Consider the following 24,289-nt stretch of genomic DNA (forward strand, 5'->3'; position numbering starts at 1 on the left):
GCTGCAGCTGTGGCTGGTACGTGCTACGGCTGCTGCAGGAACTGTGTACAGCAGTTCAGGGAACCATATTAGCCCGATTGGGCAAAGAAAAAGATACAACTTACAGAAAGTAACTGAATAGTGTTGAGTGAACTTCCCAAACTGTTCAGGAACGTTCTCCATACTCCTGGTGGCTGGAAAATCTGGATGCCGCCCTAGGGAGTCCTGGAAAGCATGGATACAGCCATAGGCCATAGTCAAGTGCCTAACATTCGGGTGGGGAGAAAGTTGACAAACCCCAACAGTTTGACAAGTTTACTCAACACTATGAATGAAGAATTAAGAGAAATCTGACTTCAAAAGACCAGACCAAGCCGCACTGCTGTGAGGTTCCACAGATTTTAGCAGTTTTTTTTTCCCCCTTCCCACTCAGGTCATGGTGTAAGTAATGAAAATGGCGACTCCTGGGTAATGCAGCCCGGCCGTGGAAACGTCTAGCCTTATATGCATTTACTACTGGCGGGCAGATATTCTCTACCACCGTTCTGCTCAGTGGAATATACACAATTTACAGGAATTCTTCCATTGGACGACCTGTCTTGTCCCAGTGTTGCGAATGGATGCAGTGTAATACTTGGTTTCCCCTGTGGTGGCGCTGCAGGAAAAGTGAACAGTTACCCCCACAGCTGACTGCTGGGAGTTACTTTGGGATCAACCCCTCTATGGACCAACATGATCTCCTTTTTCCACTGTCAAGGTTTAAGACTCCTAGCTGCAGCAGGTATTCTGCAGACAGCGCTGAGGAGAGTGGGATTGGGGACTTCAGTTTTGTTTTAGAAGGCAAATTGTTCCATTACACTCCCCCAATTCAATGCCTCACAGACCGGACTATAAGGCGACCTATGTGACCGCTCAGGGCTCCTCGTGTAATACATCCAGGAACATATTAGAACACTGCAGAAGATAGAAAAAGTCCAGGATATAAAACCGTAAAAACAACCTAAAGGGGAGTTCACCGTATAATGCATACATCAACTATACAGAATCTGGCTCGGCAGGTGGGGCAAGGCACTTGGCTGGACAACCAGGTCTCTGGATGCTGCTGGTCCTGACGGCTTGCGAACCACTTGCCCATACAGGTCAGACACCACATGGGCCGGCAGTAGCATTGCTGACACTCTCCTTCGTTGGGCTCGTGGCAGTACTTCACCAGCTTGATGTTGGCATTGGTCTGCATGCAGCCAATACAGGGCTCTATTTCCTGCAATGACAAGTAACAGTAAAGACATGGACCACAAGGAGAGGTGGACGCAATGTGTACTGAAACAGCTAGGATGGTAGCACAACCAATACCAAAGTCTGGTTAACATCAAGGCCTACAGTGCTATACAATGAACAGTGCAGGGCTTCCGGCCTGAACAACCTATCGGTCACTGATCAGCAACTGATGGCCTGCCCTGTGAATAAACCATCAGTTTTATAAGCCCCTGTAACAGTCAATAGTGTTATGGCATGCATTAAAGGGGTTATCCAGAGGGCATGTTTCCCTGCCCCCACCTCAAAAGTTATCATCCACAATGGTTAGAGTGTAGATGTGCAGTGCTGGAGAGAAGAACAGGTAGGACCTGCGCTAATCTCTGGTTAACCCTTTCCAGTGTGTTTTTTTTTTTTTATAAAGATGTAGGATTAACCCTGCGTTGGTATCTTGTGCTCGGTGGAGCTGGTACCCAGCCTAGTTGCTGCTCTTACAGACATGACTGGAGGAATCCCTGATCCTGACACTTTTAGATGTCATAGTGAATATTGTGGCTCCTAAGTGTTTTACAGAGTGAAAGGGCATCCTTTATACATTCCCCTGTGCCCCCACTTATTGAGGACATGATCATTGAGGTTACTAACAAAGGCCCCCAAGCCATGGCCATCAGTCTATGAGACCCTACCTAAGGCAGGACCTGGCAGGTTTCTTATAAGTATATGACCAATGAGCATGAAACAATGCAATACAAAAGTATATTATAGATCGCATGGTGAAATCACATAGTGGTGATAAGAAGAAAAAAATAAATAAATTTGGTGCATAGACGCCAATGCAAAAATCTATGTGGGGCAGACACCTTCACTAACTTAAAAAGTACTCTAGTACGGTAAACACCATCTCTAATGTTGATGAGTTTTGCTTTGTTACAATACAAAGCAGAGAGGTGTAGAGCAGTATAGTGATGAGTGACAGCCCCCTTCACCACAGGGCTTACCTGGTTGCTTGGCAGCTGGTAGACATTATTGGCTTCTACCAGAGAGCGGAACGTATCCAAGAACATGTCACTCAGGGTCTGATGTATGACAACGTTGGCTGCGTTTCGGATTGGGGCGTGAAGCTTCTCCCTCAGCTCTCCATATTCTGTCGAGTTCAATCTGCAAATAGATCAACCATGAAGATCAATGAAAAACTGGGCATAATGTCAGTACTGTCACTTCTCAGCCCCGGCATCGATACAGTACCTGATTTCAAAAGGCTTCACATTGGGGTTGATGCTTGCCACCTGTATGGTAATAAACTGCACGGGGGTATTGGAGTCCGGCGACAGCTCGTGTTGTCTGGACTCTGTCACAGTCAGGTGGATGTCTTGCTGCTGTGCTACATACACCTTGTAGGTAGTGACCTTCATCACCCAGGTGTCGGTGACAATGACCCGGGCCCCAGGAACTCCAGTTGCAAACTTATCAATTCTTCTGAACTCTGTGTTGATAGAAGAGGCCACGACCCTCCAGTCTGACTGGGGCAGGGCATGATGGGACAGGGTCCTCGCCAAGGGGTGATTCCTCCATCTCTTCTGAGACCAGTACAGGGCAAGGAGGCCAGTAAAGGTGGGAAGAGCGACAGCAAACAGAGCACAGAGCTTCCAGCCCTCAGGTGCAGTGTAGACGTAATACAGCTGCTTCTCAGGAGCCGCAAAGCACATTCCTATGTAATAACCTGTAAGTAAGGAGAGATACGAGTTACATCCATTGTAGCTATACAGTGTACTAGAGAGGTAGCTAACTCCATCAAGGGGTACAGGTAGTATAGTGGAAGCTGGGCAAGAGGGAGTGACAGGAGGTACAGGTAGTGTATAAAGTCAGGCAGGCAGTGATCGGGGGTACAGATAGTGTAGTGACAGGGAGTACAGGTAGTATAGTGACAGCTAGGCAGGCAGTGACAGGTGGTACAGGTAGTGTAGTGAAAGGCAGTGTCAGGGGGTACAGGTAGTGTAGTGACATTCAGGCAGTTAGTGACAGGGGGTACAGGTAGTGTAGTGGCAGTCAGGCAGTTAGTGACGGGGGTACAGGTAGTGTAGTGGCAGTCAGGCAGTTAGTAACAGGTAGTGTAGTGACAGGCAGTGTCAGGGGGTACAGGTAGTGTAGTGATAGTCAGGCAGTTAGTGACAGGGGGTATAGGTAGTGTAATGGCAGTCAGGCAGGCAGTGTCAGGGAGTACAGGTAGTGTAGTGACAGTGAAGCAGGCAGTGTCAGGGGGTAAAGGTAGTGTAGTGACAAGCAGGCAGGGAGTGACAGCTGGGCAGGCAGTGGCAGGAGTTAGAGGTAGTGCAGTGATGAGGCTATAGGTAGTATAGTGACAGTCGGGCAGGGACCGATAGGGAGTACAGGTAGTGTAGTGACAGCCGGGCAGGGACCGATAGGGAGTACAGGTAGTGTAGTGACAGCCGGGCAGGGACCGATAGGGAGTACAGGTAGTGTAGTGACAGCCGGGCAGGGACCGATAGGGAGTACAGGTAGTGTAGTGACAGCCGGGCAGGGACCGATAGGGACTACAGGTAGTGTAGTGACAGCCGGGCAGGGACCGATAGGGACTACAGGTAGTGTAGTGACAGCCGGGCAGGGACCGATAGGGACTACAGGTAGTGTAGTGACAGCCGGGCAGGGACCGATAGGGACTACAGGTAGTGTAGTGACAGCCGGGCAGGGACCGATAGGGACTACAGGTAGTGTAGTGACAGCCGGGCAGGGACCGATAGGGACTACAGGTAGTGTAGTGACAGCCGGGCAGGGACCGATAGGGACTACAGGTAGTGTAGTGACAGCCGGGCAGGGACCGATAGGGGCTACAGGTAGTGTAGTGACAGCCGGGCAGGGACCGATAGGGGCTACAGGTAGTGTAGTGACAGCCGGGCAGGGACCGATAGGGGCTACAGGTAGTGTAGTGACAGCCGGGCAGGGACCGATAGGGACTACAGGTAGTGTAGTGACAGCCGGGCAGGGAGAAGTAGTGTAGTGACAGCCGGGCAGGGACTGATAGGGGCGTACAGGCAGTGTAGTGACAGCCGGGCAGGGAGAAGTAGTGTAGTGACAGCCGGGCAGGGAGTAGTAGTGTAGTGACAGCCGGGCAGGGAGAAGTAGTGTAGTGACAGCCGGGCAGGGACTGATAGGGGCGTACAGGCAGTGTAGTGACAGCCGGGCAGGGAGTAGTAGTGTAGTGACAGCCGGGCAGGGAGTAGTAGTGTAGTGACAGCCGGGCAGGGAGTAGTAGTGTAGTGACAGCCGGGCAGGGAGTAGTAGTGTAGTGACAGCCGGGCAGGGAGTAGTAGTGTAGTGACAGCCGGGCAGGGAGTAGTAGTGTAGTGACAGCCGGGCAGGGAGTAGTAGTGTAGTGACAGCCGGGCAGGGAGTAGTAGTGTAGTGACAGCCGGGCAGGGAGGAGTAGTGTAGTGACAGCCGGGCAGGGAGTAGTAGTGTAGTGACAGCCGGGCAGGGAGTAGTAGTGTAGTGACAGCCGGGCAGGGAGTAGTAGTGTAGTGACAGCCGGGCAGGGAGTAGTAGTGTAGTGACAGCCGGGCAGGGAGTAGTAGTGTAGTGACAGCCGGGCAGGGAGTAGTAGTGTAGTGACAGCCGGGCAGGGAGAAGTAGTGTAGTGACAGCCGGGCAGGGAGTAGTAGTGTAGTGACAGCCGGGCAGGGAGTAGTAGTGTAGTGACAGCAGGGCAGGGAGAAGTAGTGTAGTGACAGCCGGGCAGAGAGTAGTAGTGTAGTGACAGCCGGGCAGGGAGTAGTAGTGTAGTGACAGCCGGGCAGGGAGTAGTAGTGTAGTGACAGCCGGGCAGGGAGTAGTAGTGTAGTGACAGCCGGGCAGGGACTGATAGGGGCGTACAGGCAGTGTAGTGACAGCAGGGCAGGGAGTAGTAGTGTAGTGACAGCAGGGCAGGGAGTAGTAGTGTAGTGACAGCCGGGCAGGGAGTAGTAGTGTAGTGACAGCCGGGCAGGGAGTAGTAGTGTAGTGACAGCCGGGCAGGGAGTAGTAGTGTAGTGACAGCCGGGCAGGGAGTAGTAGTGTAGTGACAGCCGGGCAGGGAGTAGTAGTGTAGTGACAGCAGGGCAGGGAGTAGTAGTGTAGTGACAGCCGGGCAGGGACTGATAGGGGCGTACAGGCAGTGTAGTGACAGCCGGGCAGGGAGTAGTAGTGTAGTGACAGCCGGGCAGGGAGTAGTAGTGTAGTGACAGCCGGGCAGGGAGTAGTAGTGTAGTGACAGCCGGGCAGGGACTGATAGGGGCTACAGGTAGTGTAGTGACAGTCGGGCAGGGACTGATAGGGACTACAGGTAGTGTAGTGACAGCCGGGCAGGAACTGATAGGGACTACAGGTAGTGTAGTGACAGCCGGGCAGGGAGTAGTAGTGTAGTGACAGCCGGGCAGGGACTGATAGGGGCGTACAGGCAGTGTAGTGACAGCCGGGCAGGGAGTAGTAGTGTAGTGACAGCCGGGCAGGGAGTAGTAGTGTAGTGACAGCCGGGCAGGGAGGAGTAGTGTAGTGACAGCCGGGCAGGGAGAAGTAGTGTAGTGACAGCCGGGCAGGGAGTAGTAGTGTAGTGACAGCCGGGCAGGGAGTAGTAGTGTAGTGACAGCCGGGCAGGGAGGAGTAGTGTAGTGACAGCCGGGCAGGGAGAAGTAGTGTAGTGACAGCCGGGCAGGGAGTAGTAGTGTAGTGACAGCAGGGCAGGGAGTAGTAGTGTAGTGACAGCCGGGCAGGCAGTAGTAGTGTAGTGACAGCCGGGCAGGGAGAAGTAGTGTAGTGACAGCCGGGCAGGGAGTAGTAGTGTAGTGACAGCCGGGCAGGGACTGATAGGGGCGTACAGGCAGTGTAGTGACAGCCGGGCAGGGAGTAGTAGTGTAGTGACAGCCGGGCAGGGAGTAGTAGTGTAGTGACAGCCGGGCAGGCAGTAGTAGTGTAGTGACAGCCGGCAGGGACGGATAAGAAGTACAGTATTTGGGCGGTATTGGGGCTATAGGTCGTACAGTATCAGCACGGTAGGGGGCGCACTCACCCAGGGGCAGCAGGGAGTGCACCAGCAGGGTGGCCGTGGTCCTCCTGACATGGTAGTGTATGAACGCCACGTCCTCGCTCCCCAGCCAGCCGGACAGCAGGTTCTGCACGGTGATCCCGGCCGAGTGGAACTCATTGGGGGTGAAGACAAAACACACAGCGAACACCACGTAAGCTAAAGTAAATGTCACCGCCGGGCTCTCCATGGCGGCGGGAGGGGGGAACCGAGAGAACAGCACACACTTCCGGCCAACTGGGCAGCAGGGAATGCTGGGAGACGTAGTCTTTACCAGAACACGTGACTGGTTGTGTACAGCGTGATACTGGCCGAGGATGACAGTGATAGACAACCACCATGTATGGAGTGGAAGCAGCACGTGATCAGCGAGTATACGCCGCTATTCACACTGTGTGTGATATCACTACCGCATGTAGGGGGAGAGTTATCAAACGTGCTGAGGAGTGGTTGCCCATAGCAACCAATCATATTCCAGCTTTCCTTTTCCACAGAGTTGATACATCTCCCCATAGTGGCTAAAGTAGGAAATACACATTCAGTTTTTACGACTGGATCGGAAAGTAAGAATATAGAAAGGCTAAACAGTCTCTATTTTGTATACACTCCTTTTCTTGGCTCAAACAACCGCATCATAAACTGGAAGTGTAATTTAGATCCAGAATCCTCTGCGGTGTATAAGAAATGACATCATTCACTCATGACAACAATCTACAGACTTGGCTCCATAATACAAGCAACACGCATGCGCGAAACTCTGGGCGCGTTCCAGAGGTAACCGCGGCGCTACGTCAGCCTAAGCGCGTTCACGGCCTCTGCTGATTTCTGATTGGCGGGTTTGTAAATGCGTCATGACGTTGTCAGGTTCTCCGGTTTCTGATTGGACAGTCCTTGCGAACTACCGAAATTCAAATAGAAGCAGCCTCAGTGCGGAGTACGGCGGCCGAGAGCGAGACGTAGGGTTATATAGCGACACGAGAGACGGCAGGTAACGTGGTACGGCGTGCTGCTGTGAGTGGCCGGTGGTAACGGGGGCTGCAGCATGGTGGCTAGTGTGTGAGCGGTGTGTAGTGATGGTGGTGTAGCAGGGCGGCTCTTGTGTGGACGTGCACAGTGTATGTTGTGGGTGTATATGCACTCCTATATCTATATAGTGATACTGTTATGTAGTAGTCTGTGTATCATCCTGTATTATACTCCAGAGCTGCACTCACTATTCTGCTGGTGGGGTCACTGTGTACATACATTACATTACTGATTCTGTATTATCCTCCAGAGCTGCACTCACTATTCTGCTGGTGGGGTCACTGTGTACATACATTACATTACTGATTCTGTACTAATCCTGAGTTACATCCTGTATTATACCCCAGAGCTGCACTCACTATTCTGCTGGTGGGGTCACTGTGTACATACATTACATTACTGATTCTGTACTAATCCTGAGTTACATCCTGTATTATACTCCAGAGCTGAACTCACTATTCTGCTGGAGGGGTCACTGTGTACATTGACTACTTATCCTGTACTGATCCTGAGTTACATCCTGTATTATACTCCAGAGCTGCACTCACTATTCTGCTGGTGGAGTCACTGTTATGCCTTTATGAGTAGGTCTTTGGTTTGTGGCCCCTTGTTCTCCCTGTTTGCCACTTAACTGAGGTTTTCTTAAAGGGGACCTGTCTCCCTGGCTGCTGGGGTGAAGCCCATTATACTAACCCTCCTCTTGAGGTCCTGGACCCCGTCTGACCGCTGAGAAATCCCTGTTGGAAGCCGTGTGCGCGCTCACCAGAGATGAGTATGACTGGGAGCAGTCATTCTCTATGGGTGTTGGCCTCATCTCTGGAGAGTGCGCGCATGTCTTCCAACAGGGATTTTTTGGCGGTGGGATGGGGTCTAGGACTTTGAGGAAGGGGTAAGTAAAAGGGCTTCACCCCGTTAGCCAGGGTGACAGGCTTCCTTTAAAGAGGATGTACCACCAGGTACATCGTCTTTAAGCTGAACCCACGGATTGAACGGCGCCATCACGGGGAAGCTGGTGCCGCGGTCTGTTTTTCAGACCACGGCGCCGTTCTGTGCACTGGAACTGGTCGGTGCTCAAGCACTGGGTCCCCCGGTGCCTGTATCCCGGCCGCTTCCGGGTGTCTGATGCGGGCCCGCCTTCGGGTGTCTGATGCGGGCCCGCCTTCGGGTGTCTGATGCGGGCCCGCTTCCGGGTGTCTGATGCGGGCCCGCTTCCGGGTGTCTGATGCGGGCCCGCTTCCGGGTGTCTGATGCGGGCCCGCTTCCGGGTGTCTGATGCGATCCTGCCTCGGTGAAGGAGGCGGGATCCGTTTCAAGTCCGCTCAGATCCCTTCTCCCGTGATGCGGGACCTGCTGCTGGAATTGGGGAGGTGGGTGGACGTCTTTTTTTTTTTTTTTTTTTTTTTTTTTTTTTTTTTTAAGCCACCTCCTCCCCGGCCAGATCCAAAAATAGCCCCCACGCTGGAGTACCCCTTTAATCTCTGCTCCCTTGTAGATATGGCAATGAATGGCAATGGCAGGAGCTGCTTTGGCTGTCCAGGTATGTTGGGATTTGTAGTTGTGCATCAGTTGCACAACAGTCAGCTGCAGTCTGACACCCCTGCTGTAGGCCTTAGTGTATATAATCATGATGCTGGGTGGGTGTTAGGGTATGTGATGAGTAGGGATTTGGTACTTCTGTATATCAGATGTTCCCCAGAGCTGCAGCCTCCTCACATGCTGAAAACAGCAGGAAGCAGATGGCGCCATACATTGTTACAGAGGCAGTGCTGGGTTACTGCATGTCTCTTCCCATTCCGGTGGCTTGTAGATGCGCAGTAACTCAGTACAACCAGTTCACAATGTGTGGAGCTATTGGCTTTTCACTAATGGTTATATATGAAGGTGATGACTCCTCCCCAATCACGCATTAATACCCTATAGGAAAGACAGGCCATTGATTTTAAAATGATAAAACTACAAGAGAGGCGCTCATTTCTGATAATCATCCAGGTGACCAGTCACGTAATGGGGTGATGCTAATGTGTCTGCATTGGTCCTGTGTAAATGGCCAGCGATGACAGTCCTGTGATTGGTCAGCGTTTATCGTTTCCCAGTTGGCCATTGCACCTGGCTCTTCAGTCATGCTGCTCCCACCTCTTGGCTGTGTATATATTTGTTGACCTGACAGGTCCGCTTCATTACAGAACAGATTCAGACTACTGCTCATCACAGCTGGGCTGAAACATTATTGCCCAAAAGCACTTGCCAATCAGTGACTGTTCAGATGCGGCTTTTAGGGTTTTGAGGCTGTGGCTGCTTGGTAAATATATCGACTGACAGCACAGATATGTATGTATTGGGTTCTGGGATATGTATATATCTTTGCTGTCAGATTATATTTGGTATGCTGGGGTGTATAGCTAGAGGCATAACCAGTAGGAAAAGGGAGATTGTGATCCTGCTGTATAGAGCTCTTGTGACGTCACATCTGGAATACTGTGTCCAGTTCTGGAGACCTCACCTACAAAGATGTTGGAGGGTGTCAGACATAAACCGTATTGGGAAAGTCTCATTGATTTAAATCTATATAGTTGATTCCAATCTTTTAAAGGGAATCAGTCAGCCCAGTTGGGTGGATATGGTTCCCTGGAGCAATGTATAAATCTCCTGCAGCAGCCGCGGCACGTACCAGCCACAGCAGGAGCTTTTTACCGGGGCCAAATGACTTTTATTCCCCCGGCTTGTGGCAAACACGGGCGGGGAAGTAGTCATCTGGAGGCTCCGTGCCTGTGTCTAGTCACAGCCCTCTGCCTGTCAGTGTGCTCAGCGGGATGATAGAGAGGCCAGCAACAGACCTCTCTGCCTGTCAATCATTCCTGCGGAGCACACTGACAGGCAGAGGGCTGTGACTAGACACAGGCACGGAGCCTCCAGATGACTACTTCCCAGCCTGTGTCTGTCATAAGCCGGGGGAAGAAGTCATTTTTCCCCGGTAAAAAGCTCCTGCTGCAGCCACGGCTTTATACACCAGGGATTGGTTCCCTTTTAAGGACACCTGTCACCCCCCGTACTGGGGTGACTGGCTCCCGACCCCCGTTACAGCCCCCTATACTCACCGGGTCCCGCTTCCTGATCCGGTCGGGTCACGGAGATATGAGCGCCCGAAGCCCGGCGCGCGCGCGCTCACAGGAGAGTCCGACGCTCATAGAGAATGAATGGGGAGTCCGATGCTCCGTCATTCTCTATGGGCATCGGACTCTTCTGTGAGCGCGCGCTTCGGGCGCTCATATATCCGTGACCAGATCAGGAAGCGGGACCCAGCGTGATGAGGTGAATATAGGGGGATCTAACGGGGGGTCAGGAGCCTGTGACCTGGGCAGGGGGGGGTGACAGGTCCTCTTTTAAAGGTTAAGTCTGGTGAAATTTTTTTTTACAGTATTTTATTGCCCCTCAAAAGTTATACTAATCCCCAATATACACTTATTTCGGGAAATGCACGTATTGTTTTTTTTCCCTGTGCCTACTACTGCACCAAGGCTTCACTTCCTGGATAAAATGATGTCACGACCCGACTCCCAGAGCTGTGCGGGCTGTGGCTGCTGGAGAGGATGATGGCAGGGGGATGCTCAGTTCCCCATCCAGTGCCCTGTGTCCCCCTACCATCATCCTCTCCAGCAGCCACAGCCTGCACAGCTCCGGGAGTCGGGTCGTGACATCACCATGTTATCCAGGAAGTGACATCACCATGTTATCCAGGAAGTGACATCACCATGTTATCCACCAGTAGTAAGTGCAGGGAAAAAAGCACTTTATAAGAACTTCCCGTAATAAGTGTATATTGGTGATTTGTATAACTTTTGGTCGGCAATACAATACTTTTTATTAAAAAAAGTGAATGTAATCCTGTCTGGGATACACATATATCTATCTATATTTATATCGATGATAGGAAGAGAAGTACTTAAAGGGGTTATCCAGCGCTACAAAAACATGGCCACTTTTCCCCCTACTGTTGTCTCCAGTTCAGGTGCAGTTTGCAATTAAGCTCCATTTGCTTCAATGGAACTGAGTTTCAAAACCCCACCCAATCTGGAGACAACAGTAGGGGGAAAGTGGCCATGTTTTTGTAGCGCTGGATAACCCCTTTAAAGTCACTCTGTACCCACAATCTTACCCCCCCCCCCCCCTAACTAAACCACTTGTACCTTTTGGGTAGCTGCTTTTAATCCAAGATCTGTCCTGCGGTCCACAATGTATAGAGAAAAGAAAGTTGCACTCGCCCACGAAGTCTTCTTAAAAACTTTTATTTTTGAATTGAGTGGTGACAAGCCTGTTTCACGCTCTACGGCGCTTCTACGGACCGGTCCGTAGCACCCCCCTGTCTTGGCTATCTCGGCCAGCCCTCGCTAGTGGTTGCACATACAATAATCTCCACCTGTAGTGCCGCCCGTAATTCTTTGTTGTAGCAGTGGATCTGTCTTGCGGTCCGTTCGGCAGGTGTTTTAGTTATTGTCCTAAACAACTTTTAAACTGGCAGCCCTGTGCCCAACGGCCGGGGCCTTGATTGTGTATGCATTAGGCTGGCACAACCTCTCTGTCCCTCCTCCCCGCCCTCCTCATCATTAGGAACGCCCCAGGCAGATTGTCTCCTATTCCTCACCTGTGTGAATACTGAACATGGGCTGGATTGTTAAGGCACCTGTGTAATGTGCAGACAGGAGAAAATGTTCCAGTGGCATTCCTAATGATGAAGAGGGTGGGGAGGAGGGACTGAGGGGTGGTGCAAGGTTAGGGCACAGATACTGTAAACCACGGCCGTTTGGCACAGGGCTGCAAGTTTTATTTTTTTAAGACAATAACTGCATCACCTGCCAAGCGGACCCCAGGACAGATCTTGGATTAAAAGCAGCTATCTGAAGGTACAAGTGGTTTGGTGGGGGGGGGGGTTCAGACTGTGGGTACAAAGTCACTTTAAAGGACAGACTAGATGGACCCAGTGGTCTTTCTCTTCCGGCATTCTATGCCTACTTACATCTCTGCTTGTGATCCGGTATCTGGGTCTTCTGGCTGCATCTTCAAGCCCCCAACTGTCAGTCATTCTGGAGGTGGCGGGCTCTGTAGATACAGCAGTGGCTGGAGGACTTGAAATCTGGCTGCTGGATCGCAAATAGTGTGGATGTAAGTATACACTGCTGCTTGTGATCTGGAAACTGCCAGCACAGATGTGCATATTCCAGAACCCAATACATGCATATCTATGCTGCCAGTTTCCCTTTATCTGTGTCAGATCCCTTGTTTACACATGGGATGTGTGCCTGACAACAATAAATTTCTCCCGTCTTCAGCCGATCGCTGTCCCTTTGCCATCCAGGAGCATTACTAGCTATCAGGTCCATTTAAAAGTGACAGCGATTGGGGGGGAAAACGGGAAAGTCAGCTCTTTTGAATTTATCGTTTCTCGAAGATTTTTCACATCTTCCTGTGTAAAAGGCCCTTTAGTCTCACTTTTCACTTTTTTTGTGTCTGGCCTCATTGACACGTTCAGTGACTTTCCAAGTATGCAATTTTTACTCCGTAATTGTGTCCGTATCCACATCAGCAGAAATGTTGAACTGGTAAAAAAAAAATTGCTTTAATTTGACGTGATGGTTGTGATGTTTGCAGAAAACATGGATCCTGTAGACATCTATTGGTAATCCATACCGCTATCACAATCTGCCCTAGGACATGTTGGTCTTTATTTATTTTTTGCAGTACAGATTCCAGAATGGACTGTATGGCCTAATAGAAATCATTGGGCAATAAGTTGGATATATTGTACAGGGAGATTCACTTGAAAGAGGCGACGAATAGTCTGTAATAACTCTGATCTGATGCTCTGCCCAAGCCGAGATGCCCCTTCATCAGGGCAATGAGATGGGTGCCAGATGAACATCATGGTTGGCCTCAGTTTGCAGCTTCTGGGTGTATACCCTTATCAGTCAGCATGGTGGTGAACTGGTAAACAAAAAAGATGGTACGGAAAGTGGAAACAATGGGATCATTGATCCCTTCTCATAACGGAGGCAGTGTGAAAATGTTGCAGGACGCAACTGATAATAGGCAATGTTGTCTGGAGCAGTCGTCTATGAAATCTTAGATGCTTATTGCTGGAGACTGTGAGATCTTACGGTGTCAGAGGTGCGAAAAAGACAAAACTGCAGAGTATTGTCCGAGCGCGTGGTGTGGAGAAGATCCTGGTACACCCACTAGTTCCAGGGGTTTGTGCGACAGTGAAGGAATTGGATATGACTTGGGTCTCAGATGAGCTGTGGTTATAACTCCCAGCATGTGTATCTGGGGCGCGGAGTATTCCTTAGCTGCGCTGTGTGGTTTGCAACGTCTCCATTAGACATAATTTTGACGCCACCACGTTACAAACACCGATGTGTACCTGGACGTTTCTGAACAATTTGTGAATCAACTGGATGATGGGGAATTAAAAGGAATCTGTCAGCTGTTTATGCTCCAATCTGCTGGTCAGGGAGACACATGGTGCCATTCATATATCTGTCTGTGCTTCCAGAATGCAGAAAGTTTCTTTTCTGTAGTATAAAGAGGCTTTCTGGATGCCGCTTGGACTCTTTGGCCAGAGAATAAAAGCCCTATTCTAGAGCTGGAAGGTACCGTGTGTCTCCTTGAACTAACAGTTTGTAACATGAATTATGACTGACCTTCCCTTTGAGGCTATGTTCACACAACTTATAAAAAATTAAAAAAAAAAAAAAAAAAAACACAGCCGTTTTGAGCATCGAACAATAGTGAACAGTGAAGTCTATGGACAACGCCTGGAAGTGATTTGACATGATCCATTGACGGCCAATGCAAACAGCGGCTGTTATATACATGTGTGAAGCGACGGTTGCTGTTTGCATTGACATCAATGCACATTGTTGCATTGTGAAAAGAACGGTTGTTTTAATTGAAAACGGGCATTGTCTTAAAAAGTATGTGTGAACGCAGTTTAAGGCTATGTTCACACTACTTAAAAAAAAAAACAAAAAAACACTGCCGTATTTGCGTGAACGGCCGATATTTGCGCAAATATGGCCGTTATGAAATACGGCCTCGTTTTTTACGTAGTGTGTACCTGGCCTAAAGGTGTATTCCCATTTCAGCTAATGGATAAAGAAGCACTCCGGAAATATTTTATTTGTCCCTGCGCTGGCGTGTATACTCACCAGGCATGATCGGTGTCCCGGTGGTTTCCTTCTGGTCCTGCGGCGCAGTTCAAACCCTGGGTGCCTTCATGCCACTGCTCTTCTCTCTCCATATCGATTGAAGGCCGGAAGTCTCGCTCTCCCATAGAGAATGCATTGGATAGTGTGAACTCCGGCTTTCAATGGACATGGAGACGGTGGCGTGAACGGTGCTGCGGGACACTGATCATCGCTGTTGATAATATGTGCCGGTCCCCGGGGGGGGGGGGGGGGGGTCTCCTCCAGATATGCTGTTCTTTGCTTCCCCTTGTCTAGGTTACTGACCACCATCCTGCTCTAATAGCAGTGGTCTGGCTGGTGTGTGTAGTGTACACATATATAATAGTTACTAGAGATTATCCCTGTAGTTATGACTAGGAGTGACAACTTTTTTGCGCTCTATACATAGTTGTCACACTTATCACACTGTCTAGACACACGGGTGCTTCTGCGCGCTCTGATTCTGGAAGAACCAAGGTGCCATAGGTATAATGCTTTTCGTTCTAATCAATGTTTAAATAGACTGGGAATATATTGGTGTATTGTGCAGTATATCATCGGATGACCTGTATGTTTAATACACAAGACAGATTGCTTGTTGTGGAGGGGTCCGGCTCGCATTGTCTAGTGCTGAGTGACATTGTTAGAGGAAATGTCGGTGTGACCACCTTGGCCCTGGAGCTGCTGGGGGAAATCTACCGCCTGATGCTTTGTACAGATGGGACATGTCAGTATAATGCATTATAACATAGCGCCCCCTGCCTGACACTCCAGGAGCAGCGGTGATGTGTCAGGCGGCGTCCATGGCAGATCACTACTCTGTATATCCTAGCACTTTCTTTCTTTTTCTGCTTCATGACCTTTGGTTACAATCAATGAACGGAAACCTGAAGGCTTTTATAGTTTCCTTTATAATTTCTTACCAAAACCTCATGACTAAATCCTGTGATAACTCTCCAAGAAGAGATGGCTTACAATGTGCTGTGCAGCCTGTAGTGTTACTACAAAGTAACTTCTGGCTTCCTCTACCGGAGGTCCAGGAAGTGCTTTCATAGGGTTTCCACATGATATGGTGTAGTCTTTGGTGCGAGTCCTCTCCTCTGTATACAGCGTGTATATATGTATGTTGTCTCAACTTCTCACTATGTCTCCTCTCTCTTAGAATGAGTCTGCAAATATTCAATGATGAAAACTTTGGCAGCGACATAACAGCTGAGACGTGTGACTTCCTGTTCACTCCTCCGGGCACCGGCAGACCCTCCATCCTGCGCCCCTCACAGAAGGATAATCTGCCTCCCAAGAGTGCGGTGAAGAGCATGAAGGTATCTGGGGACAGGGCCGGGCTGTAATTCATGGTTGGGCTATGAAAAGTTCTCATCTACTTTCATAATAAGTGGTTTTCAGCCCGTCTGGCGTACACAGGAAGCGCTATATATAGCCACATGTGTTTCTCATAGTGAACCGATTGTGATTTTAGGTGACTTTTCAGACACCAATGAGGGATCCTCAGACCCGAAGGATTGTAACTCCCAGCGTGGCGGACAAACAGGAGAGCGTGTTCACACTGGATGACTGTGCTCAGGCGCTGGAGCAGCTGCACCTCTCCTCCACATGGTGAGTCTCCAATATCTTATGCCATCCTGTTTTGTATGAATGTGCTCTTAAAGGGACACTGCACCTACAAACTAAAAGGGACTGTCATGATGTTAGGACACATGGACTCATTGTTTGCCTGGCATGTAGTATATTCATGGTTAGCTGCAACATCCTCTGCTTAGTTGTAGAGGTCTAAAGCGGGATGTGTTGATCAGCTGATCTACATGACTAATTCATTGTAGAAGGGCGTTGACTAAACAGCTGGACAAACATAATGCAGCTTTTGCTGGTAGGATCTGCTGGCATTACTGGTCTGTATTGACCATAAGACCCCTTTTACCCCTTCTGGCCTTGTCAAAAACGAACATCAGCAGGTTAGTGTACATCCTGTCTAGTGGTATCCCAAATGTCAGGCGCTGCCTATGCCCACTGCTGCAATAAATTACATGCCTACTCAGGCAAAGTCAAACCAGTCTCTATCTAGTGATAACTCTGCAATGCGTATAACTATTAACAATGTAATTTTGGTTAGGAGGAGAGAGCACAGCTCTCCTCTGGGCAGTGGCAGCAAGAGGAGGCTGTGTGAGACAGCCTTCTCCCGCTGCCCGATTGCCACTAGGGAGAGCGCGGGGGAGGCAGGGACAACATGGCGTTGCTGGAACGTCATGTTGCGGCAAGGGGTTAAGGCCTATGAGCAAAGTATTCAAAAATTTGCGTACCAAACAGTACTAAAATAGTGAACCAATTGTTTTGGTGCAATACTTGCCTGTCTGCGCTCCCCTCGCTGTCCTCTTCTTTGCCACCTCCAGCTCTCTCAACCAATTACTGACTAATGGTGTGTTTACACAGATTTATCTGACAGATTTTTAAAGCCAAAGCCTGGAATGGATTAGAAAAGAGGAGAAATCTTAGTGTTTCCTTTATGATCTGTTCTATGTTTGTAGTCTGTTCCTGGCTTTGACTTCAAAAATCTGTCAGATAAATCTGTCTGTAAACGCACCATTAGACTTGGACTAGTGATGTCACGATACCAGAATTTTTGATACTCTGTACCATTCTGATAACATTTGATATGCTGGCCTATTTTGCCCGCTAAGGATGGTCCTCTACCACTCAACAGCCAGGTGCCTGCTCCTCAAAAAAGGGCTACTAAGGGCCCTATTCCGCCGGACGATTATCGTTAAATCGTTCGAATCTAAACGATAGTCGTTGGTTGAAATGCCCTTAACGATTAAGGACAGAACTAGAAATCGTTGATCGTTTTATAAGACCTGGACCTATTTTTATCGTTGCTCGTTCGCAAAACTTTCACCAATCGTTCGCATTGAATAAGACGTTTGCAGTCTTAAAAAAAACAATCGCAAATACGATCATAAGTAACGATTATTGTTCCATGGAGATGAGTGAACGTTTTCAGGTCTTTTGCAATAGCGGTCGTTTGAGATCGTTAATCGTTAATGATTATGCGTACAATCGTCCGGTGGAATAGCGCCCTAATGAATACTGAGCTGCTCTATGCCGTGGCCTCAGTAAGGGAGACGCAGGTGGGCAGCAATTCCAGTGTACCAAATGGGCTGACTTATCGGTGGAGCCTCTATTACATGGTAGGAGTACCTTGTACCTCGAATTTAAAATGCCCTTTTAAAGAGAGTTGCATCAAGTATGTAATTTAAGGATATGACACTTGTACATGTGCATCACAGCTTGTTATGAAAAAACACCCCCAAAATTTGACAAAAATGGTGCAAAACTGGAGATTAAACTCTTAAGTAAGTAGTGCGTGTTTTTTTTTTTTTTGTTTTTTTTGCTGTAACTTTAGTAATGCCTGGTCTGACTGCTGGTACTGCAATTATGACTGGATAGCGTGTTATGGTGAATTCAAGGGGCTAGATTCATGACTTACTAAAATGAGTCACACAACACTTCGTGTTGCTTTCTATGTAGTTGTCATACTTGATGTGTCCCAGGTCACACTGTTACGGCACTGTTATGTTCTGTCAGTGTGATAGAGTATTTCTGTGGGTGCGGCAGGAAATGCAGGAGGCAAAGATGCTTCATTTTTGTCTGAGTGTCTAGAATTGAACTATAAGTATATATATATGCTGCATGTTTAGCACCTTATCAAGAGGCAATCTGACCCAAAATCTCTGCATTTGGAGAAGTATTGGTGGCCTTTTTTTTTTTTTTTTTTTTTTTTTTAAATACTATTCTGTGTTACTATTACTAGTGCTGATCACTATTTCTGTCCCCCATCGCTGCCCGTGTATCTGTCATACTATCGTATTTTTGTACTTTCATACTTAGGTTATGTAATTTTATTTTTTTTTTCCCCCACCCCAGTTTGTTGACAGAGGAGCCGAATGTTATGAGTGATCCCACGAGCCTTCCTGAGGATGAAATCCCACTAAAGAGCATGGGGGCGTACACAATTGATTTTGACAATCTGGATGAAGTCAATCCCTTCAAAAGTACAAATAAAATGATGAATTCGCCGGTGAAACCTGAGCCTTCATCATGTGATTTGTCTGAACCTACGTGTGACATGTCTGAACCTCCTTGTGACGTCACTGAGCCATCGCCCAACTTGGAGGTGAAAAGCTTGTTAGAGGTGAATGATGATGCCCCTCTGGATCAGACTGTGGCTATACTGAGGGCTAGCTTGTCAAATCCGGACTCCCCTGTCACTGTACAGCTTGGCCCTGCAAGTAACGACCCGTCCAGTAAAGTGTCTTTAGATGACACCGTTCCTCTAGTGGAGGAAACTAATCCTGCACCCGTGGTGGCATCAAACATGGCTGCCAATGAAAGTGTAGACCAGAGTAGTCCCCCAATGGAGGTGCAGGTTGTCAGTGTGGACGCCTCTGGGGCTGACGCGGTACCGAACTCTACTAACCTAGAAGCTGATGCATTACTGGCTGATGTCTCAAGTTCACCTCCACTCCCAAAGTCCTCTTACAAATTTGACCCTGACCAGATCGACTGCATTGATCCATTTAACACTGGAGGTTCCAAGCTGCAAAATTCTCCAAAGCCAATTTCTGAAAATGGGGAGGATCACAAAGGCGAGCCATTAAAACTGGAGTTTGACTTTGGTGGAGGCGATGCCCCTGCCAAAAAACCACCACCTAAGAAGCTGGGCAAGCGCCTTGGTGTCAAACCGGTGCCCAAGAAACCAGCTGTACCCAAGGAAGCTGCAGCAGAGAAACCTAAGGAACAAGAGCCTCCCAAACCCTCAGAACCCGAAGATGATGTCATTGTTCCCAAAGCCTCATACAACTTTGACTGGGATAAGTTTGATGATCCCAACTTTAATCCTTTTGGAAGTGGAGGGTCGAAAATTGCTGGTTCCCCGAAAGTGGTGAAGCCGCTTTCTGATACGCCATGTGTGAAGAAAGAGGACGGCACACCAACCACAGATGCTGGAGAACCTGTGGAAGAATTGCGTGGAAAAGCTGATGGCTCCTCAGAGGACACTGAAAAGTAAGGACATGCTAACAATAAAGAGTTTGTAGTATTGATTATACAGTGACCCCCTGTCTCTCCTGCTACTGACCAGGTCATGTGGGGTGGTGGTGAATGTTAGGAGATGTAGTCAAAGGCCATGCTATTAATTCTCAGTTGGGTCTTCCTCCTATCTAGCAGCAAGCAAATGTCTCTAAAGAAACTAACGTGTCCGTTAAGCACAGATCCGTTTTGATACTTTGATTTTTTTTTTATTTTTTTAGTTAAAGTCAATGGAAAAACAGTTCAAAACGGATGCACATATAGGCATACTTTTTTTTGTAAAAAAAAATGAATAGGAAATTTTTTTTTTTTTTTTAGTGCAAACCCAGCCTTACTGGAAATTACTATATTACGATTTCCCTTATTCATAAGGTTTCTTTCCACAGTTTTCATGTTTGAGAATATCCTGTATTTTGCTACCCGTTGAATTCAGTGGGCTCACAATGAATCCTCCACTACTGCAAACCTATTAAAGTCAATGGATAGCGAAATCTGCTGCAGATCCTGTAGATCTGTATGTGTCCTTACTGGGAATTCTGTCCACTTTCTTCCAGAAGCCGCACCTCTCCTGTCTTCAGTTGGGGTGTGCGGTTTTGCAGCTCTGTTCCATTGAAGTGAATGGAGTTGTCATACCTCGCATAACCTGAGGACTGGGTGGTGTTGTGTTTTTGTCTAACTTTGTTGGAGTGTCACTGTTTAATTTATTTTTATTTATTTTTTTGCAGCAATCAATAGTACAGGCAATTTTTTAAGAAACTCTGTAATTGTTTGTTTTTTTTTTTTCTTTTTTTTAATCATGAAAAATCAGTTTAAAGCTCTCCCCCCTGTCTTCGTGGTTTTCTATAAAGAGGGGAGGTGTGGAGGGAGATGAGGCACCAAAACAGGACAACAAAGTTAATTTACAGCTACATCACTGGACTTTCTCCTCTGACTCAGCACTGACCTGTGAATACTGGCTTTCACACATGTCTCGCTGTGTAATCCTTTGTTCTCTGCTGCCGACTAATCTCCCTCCTCCCCCTCCCATCTCCATAGGTTATACAGGGCTCAACTGATGTAAAAGGTTATACAGGGCTCAACTGATGTAAAAGAGTCAAGCTTTCCTGATAATGAGCAGTGAATGAGAGAGGAGGGGGGGGGAGGGCTGGGAAAAGTCTTTTTGAATGCAGATTATGGCATATTTGCCTAATAAACCCAGTTACAAAGTTTCTATCGCCTGGACTATTGATTTCTGCAAAAAAGTGACACTTTAACCCCAACTCAAAACCTCTTGTCATGAACATGTATATATTAAGTAGTATACAGAAGGTGTTTGAGATGCCTCAGATTTTAAAGAAGTCAGACGAAAATTTTTATTAAAGCATTGCATTGCCCCCCAAAAGTTATAAATTACCAACATACACTTATTACGGGAAATGCTTATAAAGTGCTTTTTCCCTGCACTTACTACTACATCAAGGCTTCACTTCCTGGATAAAATGGTGATGTCACGACCCGACTCCCAGAGCTGTGCAGGCTGTGGCTGCTGGAGAGGATGATGGCAGAGGGATGCTCAGTGTCCCTCCAGTGCCCTGTGTCCCTCAGTGTCCCCCTGCCATCATCCTCTCCAGCAGCCACAGCCCGCACAGCTCTGGGAGTCGGGTCGTGACATCACCATGTTATCCAGGAAGTGAAGCCTTGATGCAGTAGTAAGTGCAGGGGAAAAAAGCACTTTATAAGCATTTTCTGTAATAAGTGGATATTAGGGAATTGTATATCTTTTGGGGGGCAATACAATACTGTAATAAAAATTTTCGCCTGACTTTTCCTTTAATGCATTTTAGCATTAAAGGACAACTCCGGCGGGAACCCCCCCCCCCCCCCCCCCCCAAAAAAAAAAAAACACACAGACACCATACTCACCATCCCTTCGGTGACGATCGCCACTCCATTCGCCCGCCGTCCAGCGATGTCTCTGACTTCTGGGTCCTGGGGATGGAAAAGGCTGCCAGTGCGCTTGCGCACCGGCAGCCTTTTCATTGGCTGGAGCGCATCACATGGCTTCCAGCAACCTCAGCCAATCAGGGCTGAGCAAGCTGGAAGCCATGTGATGCGCTCCAGCCAATGAAAAGGCTGCTGGTGCGCATGTGCACCAGCAGCCTTTTCCGTCCCATTCACTCTCTATGAAGACGCCTAGGAGGAAGAAGACCCGGCCCGCCCCCCGGCCCTGATGTCGTCGTCGTCACCAGATGCCGCCCGGGAGAAGAGGACCGTGACGATCGTAATAGGTAATGTATACATTCTTTAACTTCCGGGCGTGGGGGTCGGGGGTCCGAAAGTGGGAGAAGGGGGCCAGACCGGGTATTTAACCACATTACAAAGTTATATAACTTTGTAACGTGTGTTAAATAAGCTAAAAAAAAATTTTTTCCGCCGGAGTTGTCCTTTAAATCAGTCAATGAGCAGGACTTGGGCCCAAAACTTGCTACATGTTCTACAGTCATCCTGCTTTGTTGGAGCAGCATGTGCAAAAGTATGTACTTTAATACAAGCTATTAGGGTGGGTTCACATTGAGGTATTTTTGCGGATAAACTCCGGAATTCTGCCGGCTGTACGCGCTCAGACGCGCGCCTTTCCGCTGGCTCCATACACACCATTCTATGGGCCGGCTGATTCCGGATTCCGCTGAAAGAATTGACGTGTCAGTTCTTTCGGCAGAATCAGCCGGCCCATAGAATGATGTCTATGGAGCCGGCGGAAAGGCGCGCTTACAGCTGGCGGGAGTTTATCCGCGAGAATTGCTCAATGTGAACCCGCCCTAAATAGGGGTGGGGTCATTTCATGATCTGTGACAGGTTCCCATCAGTTAAAGGGAACCTGTCACCCCCCCCCCCCCCCCCCCCCCCCCGTGCCGGGGTGACAGGCTCCCGACCCTCCGCTACAGCCCCCTATACTCACCTGATCCCGCCGGGTCCCGCTTCTGGATCCGGTCGGGTCAGGGAGATATCAGCCGCTGCAGGCCGGCGCGCGCACGCTGACAGATGAGTCCAACGCTCATAGAGAATGACAGGAGAGTCCAGCGCTCCATCATTCTCTGAGCGTTTGAGTCATCTCTCTGCAGCGGCTGAGATCTCCGTGACCCGACCGGATCCGGAAGCGGGATCAGGTTAGTATAGGGGGCTGTAGCGGGGGGTCGGGAGCCTGTCACCCCGCCACTGGGGGGGTGACAGGTTCCCTTTAAAGGGCGAGATGTTGGTCTTCGGGGTTTATGGGGAAGGTGTGATGGACAAATATTCAATTTGTTATGCAACCTAGACTGTAAATGAGTCTTATTAGAACCCTTCTATCTGTTTCTATAGATCCCTTGAGCAGCCCAGCATGGCTGACACAGAACCTCAGGCTGTAAGCACAGTAGACATTACCCAGGAGAACAAGGTAGGGAATCTTTCATTCGCTTTGTGTTCCTTATCACTCTCTACTATGGATAATCTGCAGAATTTTATTATTGCTGAAAATATTCCATAATTTGTCTGACATAAAACACCTGTGGATGCTTTTCCCTATAAAATAACCTTAATAACCTGCCTTAACTTTTACTTGCTCCTGTATTTGGCAGGTGCTGACCAGTTTGTCTACATTAGTCAAATAGATCTCAGTGGGTGTTTGGTAGATTTCCCCAGCGTTAAAGGGGTTGTTCAGGCTTAGAAAAACATGGGTGTCTGTCTTCGAGCTCATCTCCATTGAAGGGAATGGCGCTCGGTTGTAATACCACACACACCCTGATAACATGGTAGTGCTGTTTTGTCACAGCCTTTTCTAATACTGGATAATGCCTTTAATGGCTCTTACTGGGGCGGTGTGATTTTGTGGGATAACATGGTAGAGTTCCTTATTGGGGTTATTTGAAGGGAACTGCTAAACCCCCTATAACCTGATGTAAATAGCCTGGAAAGTTGTGTCCCAATTAGAGATGAGTGCACCGTGTTCGGGTTCGAGTCGATCCGGACCCGAACGTTCGGTATTTGATTAGCTGGGGCTGCTGAACTTGGATAAAGCTCTAAGGTTGTCTGGAAAACATGGATACAGCCAATGACTATATCCATAATTTCCACATAGCCTTAGGGCTTTATCCAACTTCAGCAGCCACCGCTAATCACATGCCGAAAGTTCGGATTGACTCGAGTATGCTCCAGGTTCGCTCATCTCTAGTCCTAATGCAATCACATGCTCTCTCCTTAGGTTGAAGATGCTGTGAAGACTGTCCCAGAGGAAATTCCCACTGTACAGACTGAAGACAAGCCCCTAGAAGAGCCTGCAGTCTCCGAGTCTAATGCACTACCCGATTATGGGGGATTACCAGATATAGAATTTGGAGATGCCCTCCAGACTGACTTCACATCAGCCAATGAGTTTGACTTTAAGCCTGCTACTGAATGTAAGAAGATGGTTTTATATGTGGGGGGATAACTAAACCATTCTGCAGCTTATCTTGGTAACTGGTTTGTTGGTCTTCTGCAGTTGAGGGATTCGGACAACCAATAGAAATTGACTACTTGGAGAACTTTGGCTCCTCTTCAGTAAGTATTGTCCCTGAATTATTTACGTCCTGTGCCGCCTATTGTCTGACCACCATGACATACGGAACTTAGGAATTTAGTA

At 48.5% G+C, this 24,289-nt stretch overlaps 2 protein-coding genes across 5 annotated transcripts in view; one reads left to right on the plus strand and one right to left on the minus strand.

Annotated features, from left to right (window-relative positions):
- Positions 1-7,017, minus strand: TMEM129 (transmembrane protein 129, E3 ubiquitin ligase). Its single transcript, XM_069977287.1, has 4 exons — positions 6,293-7,017; positions 2,479-2,953; positions 2,232-2,391; positions 1-1,240 (listed from the first exon to the last, which is right to left on the minus strand). Exons 1-4 carry the CDS (start codon positions 6,495-6,497, stop codon positions 992-994), a joined length of 1,089 nt encoding a protein of 362 aa, XP_069833388.1. The 5' UTR covers positions 6,498-7,017; the 3' UTR covers positions 1-991.
- TACC3 (transforming acidic coiled-coil containing protein 3) overlaps positions 6,614-24,289 on the plus strand; it is a 23,635-nt gene continuing 5,959 nt past the window's right edge. Inside the window, exons 1-7 of one of the 4 annotated variants that reach the window (XM_069977286.1) lie at positions 6,614-6,870; positions 15,713-15,872; positions 16,028-16,164; positions 18,487-19,626; positions 22,990-23,065; positions 23,870-24,065; positions 24,149-24,207. In XM_069977286.1, coding sequence (XP_069833387.1) covers positions 15,714-15,872; positions 16,028-16,164; positions 18,487-19,626; positions 22,990-23,065; positions 23,870-24,065; positions 24,149-24,207 — 1,767 coding nt within the window. In that variant the 5' untranslated portion in view covers positions 6,614-6,870; position 15,713. Of the gene's footprint in view, positions 6,871-7,177; positions 7,296-7,334; positions 7,423-15,712; positions 15,873-16,027; positions 16,165-18,486; positions 19,627-22,989; positions 23,066-23,869; positions 24,066-24,148; positions 24,208-24,289 lie in introns of those variants that run through there. The other 3 variants (XM_069977283.1, XM_069977284.1, XM_069977285.1) reach the window with 3 other exon arrangements.

This window comes from Dendropsophus ebraccatus, chromosome 7 (assembly GCF_027789765.1).
Source record: "Dendropsophus ebraccatus isolate aDenEbr1 chromosome 7, aDenEbr1.pat, whole genome shotgun sequence".
Taxonomy (NCBI): Eukaryota; Metazoa; Chordata; class Amphibia; order Anura; family Hylidae; genus Dendropsophus; species Dendropsophus ebraccatus.